This window comes from Mytilus galloprovincialis, chromosome 6 (assembly GCF_965363235.1).
Source record: "Mytilus galloprovincialis chromosome 6, xbMytGall1.hap1.1, whole genome shotgun sequence".
In the NCBI taxonomy this organism is placed as follows: domain Eukaryota; kingdom Metazoa; phylum Mollusca; class Bivalvia; order Mytilida; family Mytilidae; genus Mytilus; species Mytilus galloprovincialis.
In genome coordinates, this window is record NC_134843.1 from 86778728 (window position 1) to 86800972 (window position 22245).

A 22245-nucleotide genomic window follows, 5' to 3' on the forward strand; every position below is an offset into this window, starting at 1 on the left:
TTACATTAAGCTGCTGGTGTTATAAATGCATGGGACATTTTGTTAACTTGTGTAACCTGTAAGTGAATGGCAAATACCTGATAATGGGATTTTTGGAGGTGGTACTGCTTTAACTTTTGGTTTTGGTGCCAGCGGAGGAAGTACAGGTTGCATTTTGTTAATTGAAGCTGAAGGGGGACGTGTATATGGTGATTCTGCAATACTATGAGTCTTCTTCTTATGTGGATGTCTCATCTGAACTTCTTCGTCTTCAGCGCTCTCCGGTAGTGGAGGTTCAAACAACTGAGCAGACAAAGCAGGTCTGTTGTGATTTTTCTCATATGCCGAGGATATTGTGTGTGGTCTTATGTTGGTGTCAGGCTTTGTGGTAATTGGTTGATTCGGCCAGTTTGTCCAGGTAGAACTAGCTGATGGTGTATTATCAGATGGTGTTGACGATGAAGAATCTGCAGTATCAGAATGACCACCTATACTAGCACTGTCACCATCCTGAGGAGACAAGATTTACAGTTAGTTATTATAAGTGGCAAATTTTAAAAATTTTATTTTTTCAAATCTTTTAAGTCTTTAGTGGATTACTGTACTACCTTTTCATCCGGAAATTAACTAAAACAGAATTTCTTCAAAATTTGAAAAAAAGATTTCAATAATGATTCATGAAGTTAGAAATAGGGTATTTAATGAAGTTTCAAACAAAGTAATTTTTCAGTGTATTAATAAGATAATTATTCCAAATTTTTTAATTTCATTATACAATGTAATAATAATTTTAGAATGATTAACTGCTAGAGAAAAGTCAGATGTATATCAACAAACATCAGATTTTGATAAGACATATATAAGTTATACTGTAAGGTTGACTTATGCTTCTAGAAAAACAGTTGTGCATCTCATATATTTACATTGTTACTGATGGTTACAGGAGTACAATTATTTGTGATGCATTTGTCTTACGGTACCAGTGGTGTTGTGGTTCACTGTTCATTAGTGTAAAATTCTATGACTCCTGGGGTTGAAGTCATAAAACTTTGCTCAGTGCTTGTAGCACAAAAATCATGCTCGAAACACCAAATCCTGTATTTTGATTGGTTGATTCTCGAGTCTGAGTACAAAAATCTTGCTCGAAAGTTTTATGACCGTGAGGCCTGATTGCACCAAAATAAAGGATATATTTCTTATGAAGCGTTCCTTTTCTTAATTCTATACCAAAAGTATTCAAATTCTTGTGAAGAATTTCCATCTCATTTGTTTTATTAATATTGCTGCGCATTGTCAAATATTACCTTTTCAATTTTAATTTTTATAAATTTTTTTTAAATCCTAAATTTTGTGAAAATGATTTTTTTATTTTGCAAAATTATATATTCCTAAAATTACAGATTGTTATAATTCATATTTGGCAAAATTTTATCTTCGGTGAACTGGGGTAGATTGTATTTACAAACAGAAAATTAACCAATCAGATACAAGATTCTTGCTTATAAAACATGTCAACTATGTAGTATCCAATCAGGAGTCAAATTATTTTATGTCCCCATCTTGGGGTAAAATGTCAGTAAATGTAAGCAAATAATTTCACTTTTGTAACCAAACAATAAGAATGGAAGATGAAAATCATAGTATAAGATACCTTTATAACATATTTTAAAACTTGTGATTGCTCAGCATATCATATGTTTGTGTTCCATAGAAGAACATCCTAAAGATGAAACCCATAGAGTATGTCTTTAAGTCAATGTTATGTTAAATCAAAGTAAAAAGCTTTGAAGTTTTAGATAGGGTTAACCCCAATCAAAGGGAGAAAACTCCATTCCAATTTCATGCTGACATTCTACACAGGTTTGTTAAAGCTTAAGCCAACCGTTTGAAAGCAATTAAACAAGGCTTTAAAACATCATGACCTATATAGATAGTATGTGTAACAAATAAATGACTTGCAATACAAAAAAAATATATAGAATACTGCCTGTATAAATGTATGGTCATATTTTGTTCACTAGGAAATAATTCAAATACTGAAAATGTTAAGGTTAATTTCCCAACTTAGGCAAAAAAGAGTTTGCTTTTGATGTTTTTCTCTTTTCCATTTTTTGAATTTATTGAAATTCAATATGTCTATAATTTATAAATAATTGTTTACCTATATGTTGGCTTTTGTTTACATAGGTTTATAACTGATCATATCCAGATTGTCTTATATATTGTTTTTGTCATTTTGTTGCTTTCTCATTGAAGGATACCATTATCTTTCATTCATATAATCATTGTGCATAATCAAATAACAAATTTTAGGGTTTTAATGTATATTGTTCATTTTGATGATAACAAAAAAGATGAAACTGCTAGTCTGTAAAGGTTTATTTGTTCATTTTACTTTTCATTTTTCTACCTAGCAAAACCCTCAATGAAAGATTGCCCCTCTTTTCAATATATCAAACAACTATTTTGACCCAACCACATATGCATAGGCCTGTCCAAAGTTAGAAATATCATCAGATTTTGTCTAAGTCATATCTTTTTTTTTATCTTTTGGAAAATTAAAGTATGCTGGCAGATTTGTTATTGCTTGCTTGAATATTTTACAAATTTTATACCCAGGTAACTGAGAGGTTGAGATAATGCACCAACACCTGGCTATTGTTGAAGACTGATGCCCTCAAGATGTTGTTTGGTTAATTTTGTTGTGTGGTTATTACATTGACTTATATCCAAAGAACTGTGACTGTGTTGTGTCGACTTCCAAATAAGATGGTCACCCATGGGGTCATGTTATATATATTTTATTGTTGTATTCTTGAAATTCTGCCTTCTAGAGTAGTTATTTAAAAAAAATATTATAGAAAAATACAATTGTAATAGCAAGTGCAGGGATACATAAAAATACATCTAACTAAGACTACAGTTATATGAATGGAGGACATATTATCTACATATACAACTATAGCTACATGTGGCTGCATGCAAGACAAGACAATATTGTGAAGTTTGGGAGAGGTTACATTGGTTCCTACCTTATGTCTAATATTAAGTGACGATGGGGTGACTGGTCGCTGAAACAATGTATCTTGAGAAGTGAATCCCGAGTCCTGTGATGAAACACTTTGTAAGCGTATTGTACCCATGGGAAATTGCTACCAAGAAAAAACAAGACAAAAGTCATGCCAAAAATTAAGACTGAAGAGAAAAATAAAGATCAAAAGAATTTTCCTCTAAAAATTCACAATATATTTTCAAAAAAAAATTATAGAAGGAAATTTTCTCTAAAAATATAAAAAATAAATACATCTACATAATTACTAAATATCTACTACACACCTAACTTATGATTTGTGTGAAAAAATCAATGAATCTATTTAAATTTGTTTCCCCCTCCTTTTTTTAAAACTTGACCAGAAGTCAAACTGAAATCTCAAAGCAGGAATCCTTCATTATTTATGATGCAACATTCCACTAATGGTTGAGGCTTAGGTGTTGAACACTACATGAGGAAAATACTTTTTAATATAACTGAAATTCATGCTTGTTTATGTTACAAGATGAAGAGAGATTATGTAAATAAAAAAGTTCATGTAAAACATGCATGAAATAAGTATAGTATAAAATAAGGAATGGAGTCTTCTCCCAAATATGTTAACATAATACATTTATTAATGACAATAAATAGCTACATAAAGTAGATATCAGCTCAAAGTAAAATAATTTTGAATAACTAATGGAAGAATTCGAATAGAGAAAAATATGTAATGAGTGACTGAACAACACATTAATTCACAAATGCGCGTAGCGCATGAGTTAATTATCAGTGTTGTTCGGTCACGAGTTGAATATTTTTTTCGATATTTGAATTCTTTAATTAGTTATTCTTTTTATTACATTGTCAAATGGCTTTTATTTAAAGAAATTAATGTAAAACATGTAAGGAACTATACCTTTTTTTCTACGTATTTACAATTTGTTTTGATCTGCCATTATCAACGTCTTGACTATTGTTGTATGACGTCAGAGAGTGAAATAACCACGTTTATTTCACATGTGAAATTATCGGTTTTTATCTGGGAAATCAATGTAATTCATTGCAACCAATGTAATAATCTTTATATAATACTGTTGAATTATTTTTTTCGTTGGTATCAATTTTCCTGGATTGAGGAAGAACTGTATTTTCGTTGACGATATTTGATTTCAAAGTTTGGCCAAAGTCTGAATTCAAGCCTATATAAAATTTATTACCTTTCATCATATTAATTGATGGATTACTAATGCCATCAAAATCCTTGAAAATTTGTATCCCACGAATAATAATGAATCTTGTTTTAACAGTAATAGTCAGAAATTAATGTAGCATAGAACAGCATTGATTTTAGAAATATGTATCTCTTATATGTAAATATCTAATTCTAAGATCCTTGATAAAGTTGAGCTGTCTGAAGATTTGATGATCTTTTCTTTCAAATTATATAAGTTTAATAATTGATAACTTAATGCATATATTGTGTAATACTGAACAGTATGATATTGATAGGAAAAATAGTAGAGTCAGAGCTAGGTTAAGACACCACCAACTATTCAATCTTATCAAGAGTTTTGAACTTTCAGTTATTTTCATGTGATCAGCAATGAAAAAGCACATATGTTCAGTTGACATACAGCATACTGATAGTATTCTTACTTGACTCATTTCATAAATACATGTAAGATGTATGCTCTTCTTGAAAATGAACTTCATGTGTTAGGTAAAAATTTACAGAAACATAAATTAATATCTTATTACTTTTTTAATGAAAAAATCTAATTGTTTCCATACTAACCCAAACCGAAGACAAACTTTCAAATAGCAGGTTTTGTTTTTTTAAATTTCATGTAAATCTAAAAAATATCTCTAATGCATTGCGTTTTTATGTGCAAATACTATTAATAAAGCATTTTATTCTTTTACTTTTAAAACACACTATATACAAGCATATTTTTTATCACACAAGCAGAGTAAAAAATTCTACAAATTCAACATTTCGTAGAATGGTGACTCAAAAAAGTTCCAAATGTGAAAATCAACATCTAAATAAAAGAATCTACAAGAGAGAGGATTATTTTGCTATTTTGAATGATGACCTTGAACTTTTGATTATCAATATTAATACAACACTGATGGACTATCAGTGAACTTTCATGAGCTGTTTTACAAGATTTTTAACAAGATCGAATATTTTATCTTCTAACTTGCTACAATATGTAGTATTAACTTATTTAATTCCATCTTAACAATAAAGATCCTTGTCACAGATTGTATTGATCTCATTATAAAACAGATGTTTTTATAGAAAACCCACAGTTTTTATGATGAGATATTCAGGATCATTCTTCAGCCATAAATAGCTTAAGAAATTTTATGTGTGACTGATTTAATGTTACACAAAAAGGTACATGACAAGATGTAATTGTTTTTTCCTTTTACAGAATATACATAAGAACATTATCTTACACGAGAAAACATTTATTTCCTTTGTGTCCCCAAAACAGATACATAATCTATTTAGGAGACATCATAACACTTCATCAGCTACATAGCTTAAAGTTAATGCAATTTTAGAAGTTTTTACTAGAAAATGGCTTTAAATATTCTGACAGAAAATTTGGTACTTAATCTGACTGCTATTGAACTACATGTATGATGACAATTTACTATGTTGAATCTTTCAATAATTCAGATAAAATCAAATCTATTTTTGGTGTTCTGACTAACAAAAAAAAAATTAGAGAAAATATTGTTCATCTAAGTATATATTAATGGTAATATTAGAATTTTGTGAGATAGGGAATAAAAATCCAGGCTTTGTTTCACTTTACATGTTAAACTTATCATAGATGAAAGGCACAACACAAATCTTTTCAAATGTAGTGAAAATCTCTTAACCTTATCCATGCAACAATAATCAATTTTAGTTTATTTCCGTTGATAATATAGGGTTATTGCATGAATATTGGGGAATATTGTCCCGAGTAGAATTTTATATTGCACGAGCTTGCGAGTGCAATATATGTTCTACGAGGGACAATATTCCCCAATATTCATGCAATAACCCTTTTATTGTATAGCAATATAATATTTGAAAGTAAAAATTGGTTTAAACTAAGATTTTGTCGTTGATGACGTCATGAATTTTTACGATTTATTGCACTAGTGCAATATTAGAATTTATTGCACGCTAACTTTTGGTTACTTTCTGTGGGAAATATTATATTGCTATACAATAATATATATTCTTTGAAAGTTTTGTATCCATTGATAATATATATTCTTTGAAAGTTTTGTATCCATTGATAATATATATTCTTTGAAAGTTTTGTATCCGTTGATATATATTCTTTGAAAGTTTTGTAAAGTTAATAAATTTGTGTATAAAACCTTTACTTCAATTTTGTCTTAATCACAAACAGATCCCTTTTATCTGGATATAGTCACTGCAAAGCCAATACCTGGTTTACAATATATCATTAAATGGAAAAAGCCATTATTTGGAAGCAAATTAAGTCAGAAAAGATAATGAATTTTCCGAAATATATCAAGCCTTCAGCATTTATGATTCGATGCAGCCGACAAACTGTCTGTAACTAACCTGTAAAGAGTTACGGTTTCTGGTATGATGACTGGGTGAGTGCGACTGTACTGAACCACTAGATGAACTATTTATACTACTGATACTACACATACTGGACTTTCTTGAACCAATGGAACTTGGTGAACTTGGAGGGCTGGGCTGTTAAATAAAAGTACTAAAGTTCAAAGATTTGTTTCTTAAATTGTTTGTTATTAAAAAAAAATTGTGTATGGAGCAATATCTGTTAACATTTCCAGAGCACAGGAGATCACAGCTGGTTTTAGTGGGGTTTGTGTTGCTCAGTCTTTTGTTTTTCATTTTCTGTTTTGTATACTGTTGTGTCTTTTGATAGCTTTTTGTTTTTTGCAATATTTTTTTTTTGTCTTAAACTATTTGAATATCCCTTTAGTATCTTTTTCCTCATCTTGCTATGGCTAAATCTTACCCCACCAAGGTTGTTGAAGAAACTGGAGCTATCTGAGCCTTTTATATCCATAATAAATTGTTCACTGGAAGATGGTAGAATGTTAGGTTCACCAGCCATTAAACACAAACTGTGTGTTATATCTTGTAAATGGGTGATTTCTGTTAGTAGGCTAATCTCATGTTCCTGAAAAATGCACAGATCAAAAATTAGAACCTTGATTCTCAAAACACTGCATCAGTAATTCAAATGGTGATCACATCATACATGATAAATAGTGTGACAGAAACTTGTCAAAGACATATTGTTCATCCTGGGTATTCTTAAGATTCCTGAAAGTAACATGAAACGCAAGAAAACTAAATAAAGAATCCACGGTTTTGTATGAAAATATATATAGCATGTATTGTAGAGCCTATATAGCTAGGTGGTAGAGTGATCTAGCACGTAGGGTATAGTGCGAATTTGGTGCCACAATATCTCAGTAGCATGAGTATGAATCCCAGCCAGGGCTGTGTTGGATTAAAAACAGATGAACTTGTTATTTTTTTTTCATTTTTAAACACTTTCAGTTTATAATTGCTTATTGTAGAGTGTGCTCCACAATCATTCTTGTTACAGTTCTAATGACATAATTGTGGTTATATAAGACGGACTTGAGGAATGTAATTATGTCATTAGTCTGTGACCTCTCTTTTTATTCCTAGTTCCATATGACATGCTCAAAAATACATCATCATAACAGACAAGACATTTAATAGCTAACTTGTGTTTTAACTAATTTTTGTGGTTAGACTGCATTCCAGTAAAAGATTATAGTTAAGGTTTTTATTCCAAAGTTTATATTATTATATAATTTGGCCATTATTTGCACTTTTCATATATAATAATGCTGTGTCTTTAAATTGCCAGCTTTCTTACACATGTTTTTGGTCTTTTTAATTTTACCCAGGAAAAGTTAACCATGTAAGGTAACTCTTGAAAACTTACAACAAAAGGTCTAAGACAACTGATAAACAAACAGAATCTAGATCTTTCTTCGATCAGTGCTGTCCTTACAGCTGACTTCTCTGCTTCTTCTAACATCATGTATTTATCTGTGACGTCTTTCATAGCATGGTCTAACTTGGTTTGAATGTCTGATTTTCCTGTAAGATAAAACGTAAGAAACTGAATTATCAATGCATAAATTAACATTTTCTGGGGGACTCATTTATTACATTTCTGAGTCAATGGTAGAAATTCTTTGGCAACTATATAGAATAACAGTATGTGTGTTAGGAAGCTTGTTTGGCTTAAAAAATAAGGTATCATAAAATTATGTGTATCATATACAAATAAATAAGGTCTTTGAATTTTCACCCAAACACAAAGACAGAAAATGTTGGGTTTTATTTCTAAATCTTTCAAAGGTTATTTACAGCTTCCGACTGTAAATATTGAACGAATTTAATAAGTTTTCCCCAAAATAGAACCTAAACAACATTAAAAACATACCAACTAGACTTAACAATCTATATTTAGACATGTACTATGCACAGTTGATAACTATATAGCAATGACACTTGACAAAACAATCTATATTTAGACATGTACTATGCACAGATGATAACTATATAGCAATGACACTTGCACACAAATATTTCCTTTGTTTACAGACAGATTTGTACTTTTTCTCACCATGATAGTAGATAGTGTTATATAAATTCACTTTACTTTACAATACTAATATACACACCACTATCAACTAAAATCCCAAATCAATATACACAGTTCAATGTACTAGTAAACTGAAAACTCTTCTCTTGAAAATGTTGATTGATAGCAAAGGGGGAAAAAAAATTTTTTTATCAGACTTTTTTTTTAGCCATTTTAGAAAAGTGTGTTCATATTAGACTTTCAAAATGTATCCTTATCCTTTGTCCTTATATCCTTCCTCAAAGTGGTATAACTACTTAAAATTAACTTCTGATAGATAAAGTGCCAAAATGATAACAAAACTCAACTGTTGGATCAATATTTTTCTTTTTATCTACTGTCGGCAGACCAAACAACTTTGAAGTATTTGTTTATAGATCTCAGACAATGTTTACAAATGTAGCTAAATAGTTTGTTTTGGGAAAATATTTATAGTCAAGATTAGATTTATGAGTGAATATTAACATTTTTCTTTTGACTTTCATTGAAAAGGTGACTTTTCTACAAAACTGCTGACTGTCTTGTCATGAAATATGGGCCATCTCAAGACATATAAGTTAAAACTTATTTCTCATATATTTTTTAACTGTTACATCAATAACACTTCAATGTTTCAATTTTTCATACTTATAAATTACCCTGTCAAACAGTTGTTTCGGCTAGTTATTTTTTTCTTTTCACCCTTTGATCCCAGCCAATCTAGTTTGAAGAAATTCTTTGGTTTTTCTTGTCTGTTTTGCAAAGTCATTGAAGGACATTTAACATGAATAAATCAATCAAGATATGATTATCAGTTAATCATACACAGTAGTATGTTCTATAACTGAACAATATGTCACTCTTTCATAAAAGGAAACAAATCTTAATCAAGATTTACACTTAAAAGGACACAAGTTCAATTTTTGTTCACAAATAACAGAAATTATAGAATAAATACAATTTCTATGATCTTTACAAACTCATTACAAAACTTTGGAAAATCCAAAACTGATTTGTACTATTTTAAGTCTTTCCATAACTTCTATCTAAATTATTTAATTAAATGTTTCTATATTAAGAACATGATGTCAATAAAAATCTTTATGTATTCTGCTGACATCATCCAAGGAAGAAATAAAGTGAACAATAGGAGTTAACAGAGATACAAAAAGGACAGCATCCCAAAAACACAAATTCCATAAAACATCTAGAAGTCACAACTATCATTTACATGTATAAGTCTTTTCATTTCCAAGACAATAATACTTTTTCTGACACTGGACCTTTTCAACAACTTTTGACACTCATGAATGCAATTCATTCTCCTTATACTAAAGGCATAAAAAATAACTTATACTGTTGATGAAAATTTCAAAAAATTATGTATTGTCACTAAAAAATATCCTCTCATCATTCTCATTCAATAGTAGTCACTTCAACTCCAGTTTCTTCTCAGCAAAGATACTGACTATGACATGTGTGACTCAATATGTAATAAAGAAAGTAAACACATGATTGCCAAAACTACAAATATCCATAGACCAAAGGCCAAAGATTTTAACAATACAAGCCAAAGCCTTCAACAATAGGTAAAACCCACTCCATATAGTTAGTTTTAAAGGACCTGTAATAACAAAATCTGAAACAAATCAAAAGATAAAACTAACAGCTAGTTTCATAATAGAAGAAAGCATTTTCTGTACCTTTCCATTCCATTCCATACCAATAAGCGATATCAGAAAACCCTTACTGAGCCCCATCATAGGATGCTACCACACACTTACAGCAGGGAAATTGATCAGTGATCAAGTGTTTTGAAATGAACACTTTTTTCCAGTATTATTGATCAGAGTTTGACATGCAGCATTTACATGGAAATTGATTACTTGATGAAAAGTACAAAGACAAAATCCACTGATGCAGCAATGGGGAGTCAATATTCAACCGAAAATATCAGTATCATAACTGTAAACAGTATATCTCTATTAAATTATTCAACTTTTATTCATTTCCAATTTCTGATTTATTGTCTAAATGATATGTTTTCCTTTATTTATTTATATACTGTGGGTTTATGCTGGCCTTTAGGATTAAATGTTGCATTAAAATAGTTTTACATTGAGGTGGGTCAAGTTATATAATCTAGAACAAAAAGGAAGGTACATATTACATCAGAGTATTTAGTATTACCAGTACCCTACTATCCCAAATTTTGTTTCCTAACACCAGAATAAATCCTATTTACATTGTATATATCTAAACACCTAAGATAGACACGACTAAAGGATCAGACAGATTTATCCCCTAATGAGATAATTATCAGTTTATATAAAGATAGATAATTTCAATATAACATCAATCATATCTCAATAATTACATCAACATGGATAAGATAGAGGTTCAAATTTCAAAGAAATAATTACTTTAAATCCAAACACATTTGTCCCTATTAGTCTGGACATTTTGATTAATAGCTGGTTATACACAACACAGACAAGAGTATACAGCTAACTGTGTCCTAAGTCAGGAACCTAAGTGTTGGTTTTCCTGTTAGAATGGTTTTACACTAGTCATTTTTGGGCCCTTTATAGCTTGCTATTCAGTGTGAGCTAAGGCTTTGTGGTAAAGACCGTACTTTGACCTATAATGGTTCACTTTTACAATTCCTATATCTATCTATTGTTGAGGATTTTTATGTTGGTTTATATCCAACACAAAACAATACCTTCAGCAGTTTTTATCAAATAATTCCATTTCTTAACTAGACCCAACATATTCTCACAGACTTTTCAATCTATTAGAAGCCTTTATATTTAAAGTTGCTGTACTCTATACCACCGGAACATCAATTGTATTACACTAAACTTTTGACATTCAAATTACCCTTATTAGATCTAATTTGCTATTGTAACTTTCAATCTTTGATCTTCCTTTGTTTTACATGTGTAACAATGAAAGTACTTATGTCCACAGTATTAACTTTTACTATGTAGTAATTTGGTTGCAATTTTCCCTGTAACTTTTAAGTCATAAAAGGTAGTTATGAAGAAATAATGTTTCATGTCATAGGAAGAGTATCAAAATTATGTTTGATCAGATTTTGTAAAACATTTAAAGGTTAGTCTTAAATATAAATAAAGAGATGTGGGGTAAATGTCCATTGAACAATGTCAATTTCCGGACGTACAGGGGTAATACTTAATGCCCCCTCCCCTAAGACAGGGGCATAAAAATACATGTTTGTCATCTATTCTCTTCTAGTTCAAGATGTTTGACAGTCTAGCTGTAGGGTAGTATTAAGTTTTGTCACTTTTTTCTCCACCTGTCAAAATTCCTTTAATCTTAATCCTAGAATAACAAGAAACATTTCCAAACAGAGACAAAGTGTACACCTTACACATTCAGCTATTGAGATTACTGATTGCTTACAATGGATCATAACAATCATGTTCCCAAAAAGTAGATGTAAGATTTCAAGTACATTTTATTTGACCTAGAAAGAGAAATACCCTTACATAATGACCTACTTATGGTAATTATCACTGAAAATGACTCAATCTTAAATCTATAACTAGTCCAATAATCTTATTGAATTACATTTGTGGTCATATATATATTCTAGTTGCACTGGATAACCTTAAATGGTTTTGATGGGGCTTTAAACGGATGTGATCCAATTCTTACCGTTATTTAGTAGATATTAGAAGATGTGATTTGAATGCCAGTGAGACAACTCTCCATCCAAGTCACAATTTGTAAAAGTAAATTATAGGCCAAAGTACGGCCTTCAACATGGAGCCTTGGCTAAAACTGAACCACAAGCTATAAAGGGCCAAAAAAATAACTAGTGTAAAACCATTCAAACGATAAAAAACAAATGGTCTAACTAAAGTCTCTTCTTGAGCTTAATTTGTGATGCCAGACATATTATGATTTTAATGAATATAACAAGAGAAATTTGCCTGAATGAAGGTAAAAAGCAGTTTTAAGAAATCCATGATCGATCTATTTCTATCCTCAATAAAGTAATATTATTCGAAAAAAACCAAAAACAGCTTTGCACTTTGCTGCATTCTTCAGTGGTTTTAAACAATCAGAAAACTATAATATCACTTTCACGAAGTGCATGAAATCTTTCTGAACTATATCAATCTCTTATCGGCAAAAATCTACTTATATAATACTTAATTTACATTTCATACAGCATGAGTGTTGTTATTTGTCAACCTTGAAGACCGAAATGATTAACGATTTCATAATCTGATTTATAAGAATAAAAGTCTACCCAAAGTATATCTGAAGGTAAAAAATGAGAAATAAATCAGCTTTTGTATGTTAGAGGTAAAGTTGATCTTACAAGATATATATATGGGATACTACAATGTTCAAGTACATTCAAACAAAATGTTGTCTCTTTCTTTAAAGTATATATATACAGTGTAACCTGTGTTATCTGACACACTGGGGAACAGAAAAAAATGTTGGATTAGGCAGGGTATCTGCATACTCATCTCTTTTCTGCAAGGATAAGTATATTTTGGGACCATGATAATGTGTCGATTAAAGAAGGATGTTGGAATATACTCAGGTGTCATAGTAGGCAGGTTACACTGTATATAGCTGATTAATGCCATTAGGTACAAAATTAACTTTTAAAATTCAAATTGAAATTAATCACCTGGCATGAAAGGGATATTAAACACCTATTTATCATAATCTATCAGAATTTCATAACTCTGATTCAATCTTGTTTAATGTTATTTTTAACACACAATAGGTACAGTGATCTGTTAAATCAGGTTAAGGGGTGTCTGACCATTGAATATATATTCAATCTTGGATTATATTGTATAATGACTTATACCATTTATTATTAATATTATTTTTAATTTTAAGAATTAAATCTTAATGGTTGAAAGGAATGACATTTTGGTAAATAAACAACATGTAATATATTTTAACATTATTCTGCCCTTAACTTTCAGATCAATTGGCAAAATACAAAACAATATGGTCAGTTAAGATGACCAGGTATACGCAGAGTTTCAATTACCAACCTTTTTGGTACATCCCTTACTAATCAGAAGTAATTTTGATGAACAATCTCCTTAAAACTGAAAGACCACACAAATCTTATTCTTCTCTGTAATTTCAGCTACAGAACAGCAAGCTTATATATTATCTTTTTTTTTACCAAATGTATCTTTCCCCTTTATCAACGTGTTCAAAAAATTTAGATTACAAAGATACACAGAAATAAACTAGTTTTCAACAACATCAAGAAAGATCCTCAAAGTAAGAATAATAACACTTATGTACTATTAAGTAGGTGCAATTAACAGTTTACATGACTAATGCATAATTTATGCTTTCAAGCAGTTTGCCTCTAATAACTTTTATACACATACTAAAATACTATTAAAATCATAATTAAGTGCATTGATATAATAAAACAAATTTTACTTTTAGTAAAACTTTTAAAATTCATAAACAGTAAAGGATATGAGTCATTTAGGGAACAGGTTGTTGTGCATGTTTGCATATAAATTTCAACAAAAACAAACAACGGAAACTATTTGTTAAACGCATACTTCCTATTGGAATACAAAAATCTAGACCATGAATTTAAGGATTTAATAATTATGTACATAATTTCCTCAAATTATGTGAAACAAAATTCCTGTGCAATGTGATTGTCAATGAACATAACTTGAAAAGATTTATCTCAATCTATACCTGATAACCAAATCAATGTATAAACAAAGACCTAGAAGTGGGAAAGACACATTTTTTACACGAGATAGATTGATTGTTGCTTGCTTAACATCCAATAGCTCAAAACAGGAAGTGTTACTACGAAACGTAAAAATTCAAATATTTAATAAATTAAGATAATTTAGATGAATGACCATTTATATCAGTTAAACAAATTTACTTTTTCTTCATGTCACAAAGAAATGGTTTGATTGATTGCTTGACTGAAGTTGTAAAATAAAACATCCTATTTTTTAAATGATGATAGTTTAAATTTCTAAAATTTTTCAACATAAAATTTGTTTCTTTGTGGTTTTCAAAAAAAATTGTTATAGAAAAAAAGAATATCATTATTTCCCTTATATATATATAAATCAATCTGTAATTTAGCAACAACAAAAAACATAGTATGTAAAAATTGCCAACATTCTTTAGAATTCAAATTTCATATCCACATCCAATTCATCTGAACCCTAATAAACACCTCTTCATCTGTTTTAGTTCAAAAGTATCAAAATCTCTCAACATTCACTTCTGTTACGTAATTCATGCAATACAAATTTAAACAAGAAAAATTCATGTATCTTCTTCAAGGTTTTTAAGGTGTGGAGTGATAAAACCACTTAAATTATGAGCAAAAACTATAAAATATTTCATAGATATTATATTTGAAATCAACTAAGGGGTTCACCACAACTAAATTCTGTGGTTTTGATATCAGGGCGTATATGATACTTAACAGGTGAAAAATTAAAGATGTCATTGACTATTACCATTAACAAATATATCCAAATATGGTGCAACTTTATATAACATCCCACCTGTAATCACCATAAATTAAATAAATAACATCTTTGAATTGAGTTTTTATAGAATAATTGACATGTAAACCCTTCCCTTGAGAAGTGTTGAACTTTGAAAATTTATTTTATAATCCTAGTAAATGCCTTAAGTAAAGTAATGCTCTAAATACTTTTGAGTGTGAAAAATAAAAGTTCCAAACTTTCAAAGTTTACTTTTTCTTCAAACAAATCCATTAGATAGTTGCATTCTATTATATGAACCTATGTACCCCATTTAAGATATCAATACTTATTTTGACAGATAATATACTACTGACTACAGATTACCAGAAACAGGTAATAACAACACTGTTATCAAACCTATAGCAGGGCAATACTTCAAACAGGTGGTAGATATTATACAAACTAATCAGACAGACCTTTCTTGACTTTCTTCTGTAATCTCATGGTGTCTGTAGCACATTTCTTGATTTCTTGACGCGCTTTCTTGTATTCTGTTGAGAAAACATGCAAATCAACAGATAAGTTAGAATTTATAAAGTCAAACAATTCTGATTATCTTACAAAAAATATACAATTGTTTACTGTTCAATTTAAGTATACTGATTTTGATAAGATTTACATAAAAACATAATGAAATCACACTATTGAAACTTTATAAACTCTATAAAATCTTCATATATGTTTGTTTCATTATTGGCTACGATGAAATAATAATGTACTATGAATTCATTAATATAAAAATCATTTATGAAGTATCATTTTTCCTGGATTTCATGGGTAAATATGAAACACAAATTTAAGTTTTCAATGAACTACGAAAGTCCTACTGGATTTTAGGCTAAGTTTGACAAAACAACAAAATACCCATGAAAACACAATTATTTAAATCCACGACGTTGATACCCATGAAAATAAATGAATACGCAGTTTACGAAACTTCATCTTTGTTACATACATGCTGTCCTTTTGAATGCACTGATGCAAATACATTGTAGATATCAAATTGGTCAGATCAATTTACTTTTTGTGTTGTATTTTTGGGGGGCTTACATGTACATGTAATAAATCTAGCTAGTCAGATGCTCATAACAGTGTCACATATAAATGTACACCACACTGCCTTCTTTTTTCTGTATGATAGCTTCAAATCTCCATTTTTAAAACAAAGATGTACATTTCTTTGAGATCACTTGACCTTGTTTACCTATGTATTCAGCTGATTGTGGGTGGTATGTGATAGATTATGACAACTGATCAATATTACCTTTACAGGTGTTATATTATTACATCACAATCAATAATCTGTCCCTTAAGGAGATAGCTATATATAGTCCTTTTATAGTATTTCTTCATTGCATGAAGACTCTTTTAATTCACTTTGTGTAACCGTAAGATATGATCTAACTTGGAATTTTACAGACTTTCTTTCAAATCAATATTTAGTATGAAATATAAAGACAACATATGGAATATATACCGGTAGGTATCTTCATAATGTGAGAAGATTTATAGCTGATTATTCTATTTTCTTAATTGTTTTAGCACCTATGGTACTTTTGTGTAGCCAATCATGTCCAGGTTACTTAATATTTGAATCAGTCCTGTTTGGTATGTTTCGAAACTGTTCACATTATTATAGTTGTCCCTTTGGCACCTTGTGTTGTTTTTTTATTTATTTTAAGGACTGCTGGAAATGATTATTCACTGAATAATGTCACATAATGAAAAAAAAACATTTAGTGACATTGGTGGATGTTTGCAGTAAGAAAACAAGTACCAAAATTTAAATATTATTGTTTGTTGATGCAATATTCATCTGTTAAATTTTGTGTACCAGTAAAAATGATTTAATAACTTCTCTATTTACAATGTGTACAGTACACATTGTATACCTTTGGCATGTTCTTTGTCTAACTGAGCAACTGTTTTCTTCCAATCTTCACTCTTCTCTTGAAGTGGTGTTACTAGATTATCTACGATGGTACTGTAAAGAGAAGAAGACATATTAACTATACAAGCACTAATTCTATTGAAAGAGAAGACATATTACATGCACTGATTCTGGCAACAGACAGAATACTTGCACTGGAGCACTCAGTAATTATAACACCTCTTTTAGGTGTATTTCTTCAATAATTCTAAGAGGTTAGACAGTAAAGTGTTGTAAAACAAATCAGATATTGTCTCAGTGTTTCCTTGAGCTATAAAATAATGTCTGTATGTTGATCAGTGGATAACATCAAGATATTGACTCATTAGAAACTCAATTCACCTCTGACAAACAATGTACTGTATATTCTTTTTGTATTACATCTGTTCCAATAAGAAAACAAATGTCTCATAGCATGTATAAATAGACTTAATACTTTGTATGTTCATGGTCACACTTGTAATGCTTAAAATCAATGCATCCAACAGTCACAAATTTCATTAAGGATTCTTCTGTCTCAAGTAGATCATCAAAAATCTTTGATAAAAAAATATGCATCCTGCGGTAATGGTCAAAGAACAAAGACAAGGATGTGATCAGCTATAGTTCACTGTACAGTATTCACCAATATACAAAACTCACACAGCATTGTAAGCTATAAAAGGCAGACAAAATTTGTAAAAAATGGAAAAACAAGTGAAACTGCGAGCTACTGCTCACTGATGATACCCCCGCCGCAAGTGGATAATATTAATAGTGTAAAAATATGCAAGTGTTCGGTAAACAGGAAGTTGTCGAGTGATGAATCTGAAAACGCATCACACGGTATAGCTGACTTATATAAATCCTGAAACCAAATTTCAGAAATCCTTGTATTGTAGTTCCTGAGAAAAATGTGACGAAAATTTTCAACTTGGCTATCATGTGTAAAATCAGACAAGTGTTCGGTAAACAGGAAGTTGTCAAGTGATGAATCTGAAAACGCATCACACGGTATGGCTGACATATATAAATGTTGATACCAAATTACAGAAAGGGTGGATGTGTAGTTCCTGAGAAAAATGTGACGAAAGTTTCATGAGACGGACTGACTGACGGACGGACTGATGGACAGACAGAGGTAAAACAGTATACCCCCCTTTTTTAAAGCGGGGGTATAATAAATATAGCACTACGAGTCTATGACCACAACGATTCCTGCAACTTGACAATGGCTACCATTGGATGGTCTCAAGTACCTTAACCATTATTTATTTCAAGGACTTTCTGTTTATTCCTGATCAGGGATAAAAAATAACATTTCAGAGAACCCTTAATATCATAAAACTTTTAAAGCTTCTTTCTTTCCTTCTAGCTAAGAAGTGTTCCATACTGCTTGACCAATTTTCCCTCTATATATAGTTCACAAATTACACTCAAGATCATTGAATTTCTTCTAATGATCAATAATCATTTCATTAGATGACCACTTCAAGATTTCTATTATTTTCACACTGTTCTGAGCACCATTTCACCTCAATTGATTATAAATAAACAAAAAGTATCAATATTCTGACACAGAAAATAATTATAGCTGAAATCCAATTTAAGCCTAATGGTATGAAATGGACATTTGAAGACAAGGACAAAATTATTTTCCAGTGAAAAACAACATTTATTCAGCACTCACAGAAATTGGAAATGAACATTAATACTGACCAACAGCTCTCTGGACACAAAATGTCAGATGGAATTATCATTTTTACATGAGTTTTTACACTCATTATGGCTTTATCTGTTATTCATGGACACACTAAAGGCATAACTATATATTCATCTATTGAACAAATTTGCACGCAAAATCCCCTAAATAAAAATATATCGGAGATAAAAATTACCATATGAATGCCACCTTTTTTTCTTTGGGGAAACATATACATTTCCCAAATATATACAAGTTTTACTACATACGATACATAGTAACTGTTGCATGAAAATACAACCTAAATAACACCCTCATTAAAATTCATGTGTACAATCTAGCAATGACAAAGTGGTTTATCTTTCACAGAAAAATTCTCATGTATCTCCTTCTTTCAAGTTGACTTCTCTCTTGTGTACACTAGAATCGAAATCTAAGTTAGCTTTAGTCAGAGTACAGCAAGTTAATCTAAATACATTTGTCAATAGAGTTTAGAAGATTAATTCAATTTTTGCCTCATTTGTCGTTGGTTATTGATTTGTCTGAAGCTATTGCTCTTAACCAGTTTAAAAAATAACATGTATGTCTCGGAATACACAAAAACTCTATTCACTTGATATATATTTCCTTAAATTAATGCAATTTAGTGCTGAATAGTTTTCCAAGAAATTGTGCACAATAAATAGATTTATTTTTTCCTGTTATACAAAAATTCAGATATGCAACTAAGAAATGGCTTTGTTAAAGTCAAAATTGATATACTGTGCAAAAATTGAACAAAACCTTTCTTTTGAACAAGTGTTTTTTGAAGAACTGCTCAAGGTTCAAGAATCATTATTTTTAACAAATCTTCACACAACTAATGAGTATAATTTCCCGTGTTAACACCAGGGTTTCTGTTTCCTTACTCTTCATACTTGGAAACACAATAGCCGTGATATATACAGATGACCATTGTCAAATGTCATACCTCTCTAGAAGTCTGACAGTCTGACTAGGACTTACCCCCCAGGCTGGCTAGATTCATCAGAGAATAATGACAATTTTTATAACCATCATAAAGATGTACACAGTATGATTACCTTGTTAATGTCTTCAATTTAGTCTCGATACTTTTATGCCTCATACATAACCTTGTAAGGGCTGATCCAATCTCTTTTGTGGCTCCTACAGAATAGAAAAGAAAGATTGATTAACTCAAAGCTCTTTATACTTAGATTGACTATGATCTAATCACTTTAGTGTCAAATTTATAATGTGACACATAACATTAAGTTAGCTGGTAAACATAATTATTTCAATTTATTTTCCTATTTCATGGTGCCCTAATGAGGTCAGCTGTGGTGAAAGGGATATTTCATTCTTTATTTCAAAATTCATGATATTACTCTCTGTGTACTTTGTGTCTATTAAAATTATAATACACCTTATCACTATTTGTCCGCCATTACTGGATAGGTTCCTGAAAAATTTTGACGTCATAATACAAAATATTTGACGCCACAATGGAAAAGTGATTGTTGTATGCATCAAAAGTTCAAGCGGCCGGGTCAGCCGGGATTAGCGTTAAGGTGTATAGAAATAGGGATCTAAGATAAAACACTCTTTTTTTTTAAATAATGTGATGATACATGGGATTATTTGCCCATTCAAGACTGCGATTTCAGGAGAGTTTACCTTACTGATACCAATAGTTTGATAGGGTTTGATTTTGTCACTTTTTATATATGGACTTCCCTGTTTTAACTTCACCTTGGACTTCAGTATTTATGTTATACCTTTTTACCCACAAAGTTTTGAAAGAATAATTTTCACAGAAAACAGATTTAAAAAGAACAAAGAAATCATCATGCTCTCCATTGATAAGTCTCTAGTTTTCCTTTCATATCAAATTATTTTTCAATCCCTAGAATCCAGTGTTCATCCTACCCTAGCCTAAATGCCTTTGTTTTTGTAGCCTAAAACTAAGCCTTATCTGTAAAGAAACATTATACATAGCCTGTCTCAAACTTTATATAATTCTTAGGTATGCTACTAGAAGCATTATGACAAATCAGCAATAATATGAGTGGCTCCATCTAGTACTTCATAGACAGCAGTGACAATATTACACCTAATTATATCAATATCCTTAGCATGAAAACCTCTACAAAAATAATCCACCAAAAGACTCCACTTCCTGTCAATTCTTTATTGGCAGGATGTTTAACGTGAGGTCAATAGTTCACAGCCAAGTACATACTAGAATAATTCATTACTTTTTAAGCTTGTATTTTGGTGCACTTGCTCATGGATACAGTACTATTTCAATATGTTAAAGATTTTTTAATTGCTTTATAAATACTAAGTATGAATCATATTGGCAATCATTTTAATATTTGGTATTGCTTTATTTAATGTTACATTACTTAAAATTATTATGCAAAGTATCAGGTAAAAATTTTGAATCAAAAGTTGTTCACTTTTATTTATACAATACCCATCCAAACAGAAATTATATTTAGTTTGCAAGATTGTAATGATTGTTGGTGGTTCGAACAAATATATAACACAGTGTAGAAAGGTAACTAACTTATCAGGTTTTGTTTAGCGTTTCTGCTCTAATCAGGTTCGGCAACACACTTTCACTTTTAATTCAAGACAGCATGACACAAAGGTCTTGCCAAAAGACTAGTAAGATGAGGAGTAGATTTGAAACTCTAAAAGTCAGTGTTACATTGTATTACAATCATTTCTTGTACTTAACCAGACATCTCTGGGGATTGAAACTTGAACCATCAATGTATCATTATTAAGGTATAAATAATCTATTAACAATCTATTGTGGGTATTATGTACTTCATAAAGTACTTTTCACTATGAGGTGTTAAATATACAGATGACAATACCTGAACAGGTGAGTTATATGTTAAATTATACTTATACTTCACACAAATATAAATCTTTATCAACCAGACACCAAATATAAAGCTTTATTCAATATATGGCCAATGTCTAGCTAAATAAATTTACCCCATGTATTGATAAAAAACATGTTGACGTGTATAATGCACTATTGATTACAACATAAACTAAATCTCTTTTCAAGCCCAGCCAAACATAACGACTCAGTGCAACTTTTACATAATAAGCGCATTCAATGCAAGTGTCAATGTCTGAAATGTTGTAATATATCAAGGGAAAATCTTTTACCATTATTGTGAAATAGATGTCATCTAAGCTCAAATAATTTTCTAGGGTATCCCTTGACCTTAGGTGACATGTCATTTGGTTTCCAAGATCACTGACCTATATCAGTATATATATCTTTCTACTTCGTTAATTTTTACTTCTTTTTACCTGAAACACCTGTGTGTATTGCATGTTTTAAAGTCAAG

At 30.3% G+C, this 22245-nt stretch overlaps 1 protein-coding gene across 5 annotated transcripts in view; it reads right to left on the reverse strand.

The window, feature by feature from the left end:
- Nucleotides 1-22245, reverse strand: part of LOC143080582 (protein MTSS 1-like) — a 56916-nt gene that overhangs the window by 12353 nt on the left and 22318 nt on the right. For 3 of the 5 annotated variants that reach the window (XM_076256488.1, XM_076256490.1, XM_076256486.1), the window contains exons 4-11: nt 19951-20035; nt 17150-17241; nt 15674-15748; nt 8011-8168; nt 7042-7206; nt 6615-6755; nt 3012-3131; nt 78-489 (exon numbers count right to left, since the gene is read on the reverse strand). In XM_076256488.1, coding sequence (XP_076112603.1) covers nt 78-489; nt 3012-3131; nt 6615-6755; nt 7042-7206; nt 8011-8168; nt 15674-15748; nt 17150-17241; nt 19951-20035 — 1248 coding nt within the window. The remainder of the gene's footprint in view (nt 1-77; nt 490-3011; nt 3132-6614; nt 6756-7041; nt 7207-8010; nt 8169-15673; nt 15749-17149; nt 17242-19950; nt 20036-22245) is intronic. The other 2 variants (XM_076256487.1, XM_076256491.1) reach the window with 2 other exon arrangements.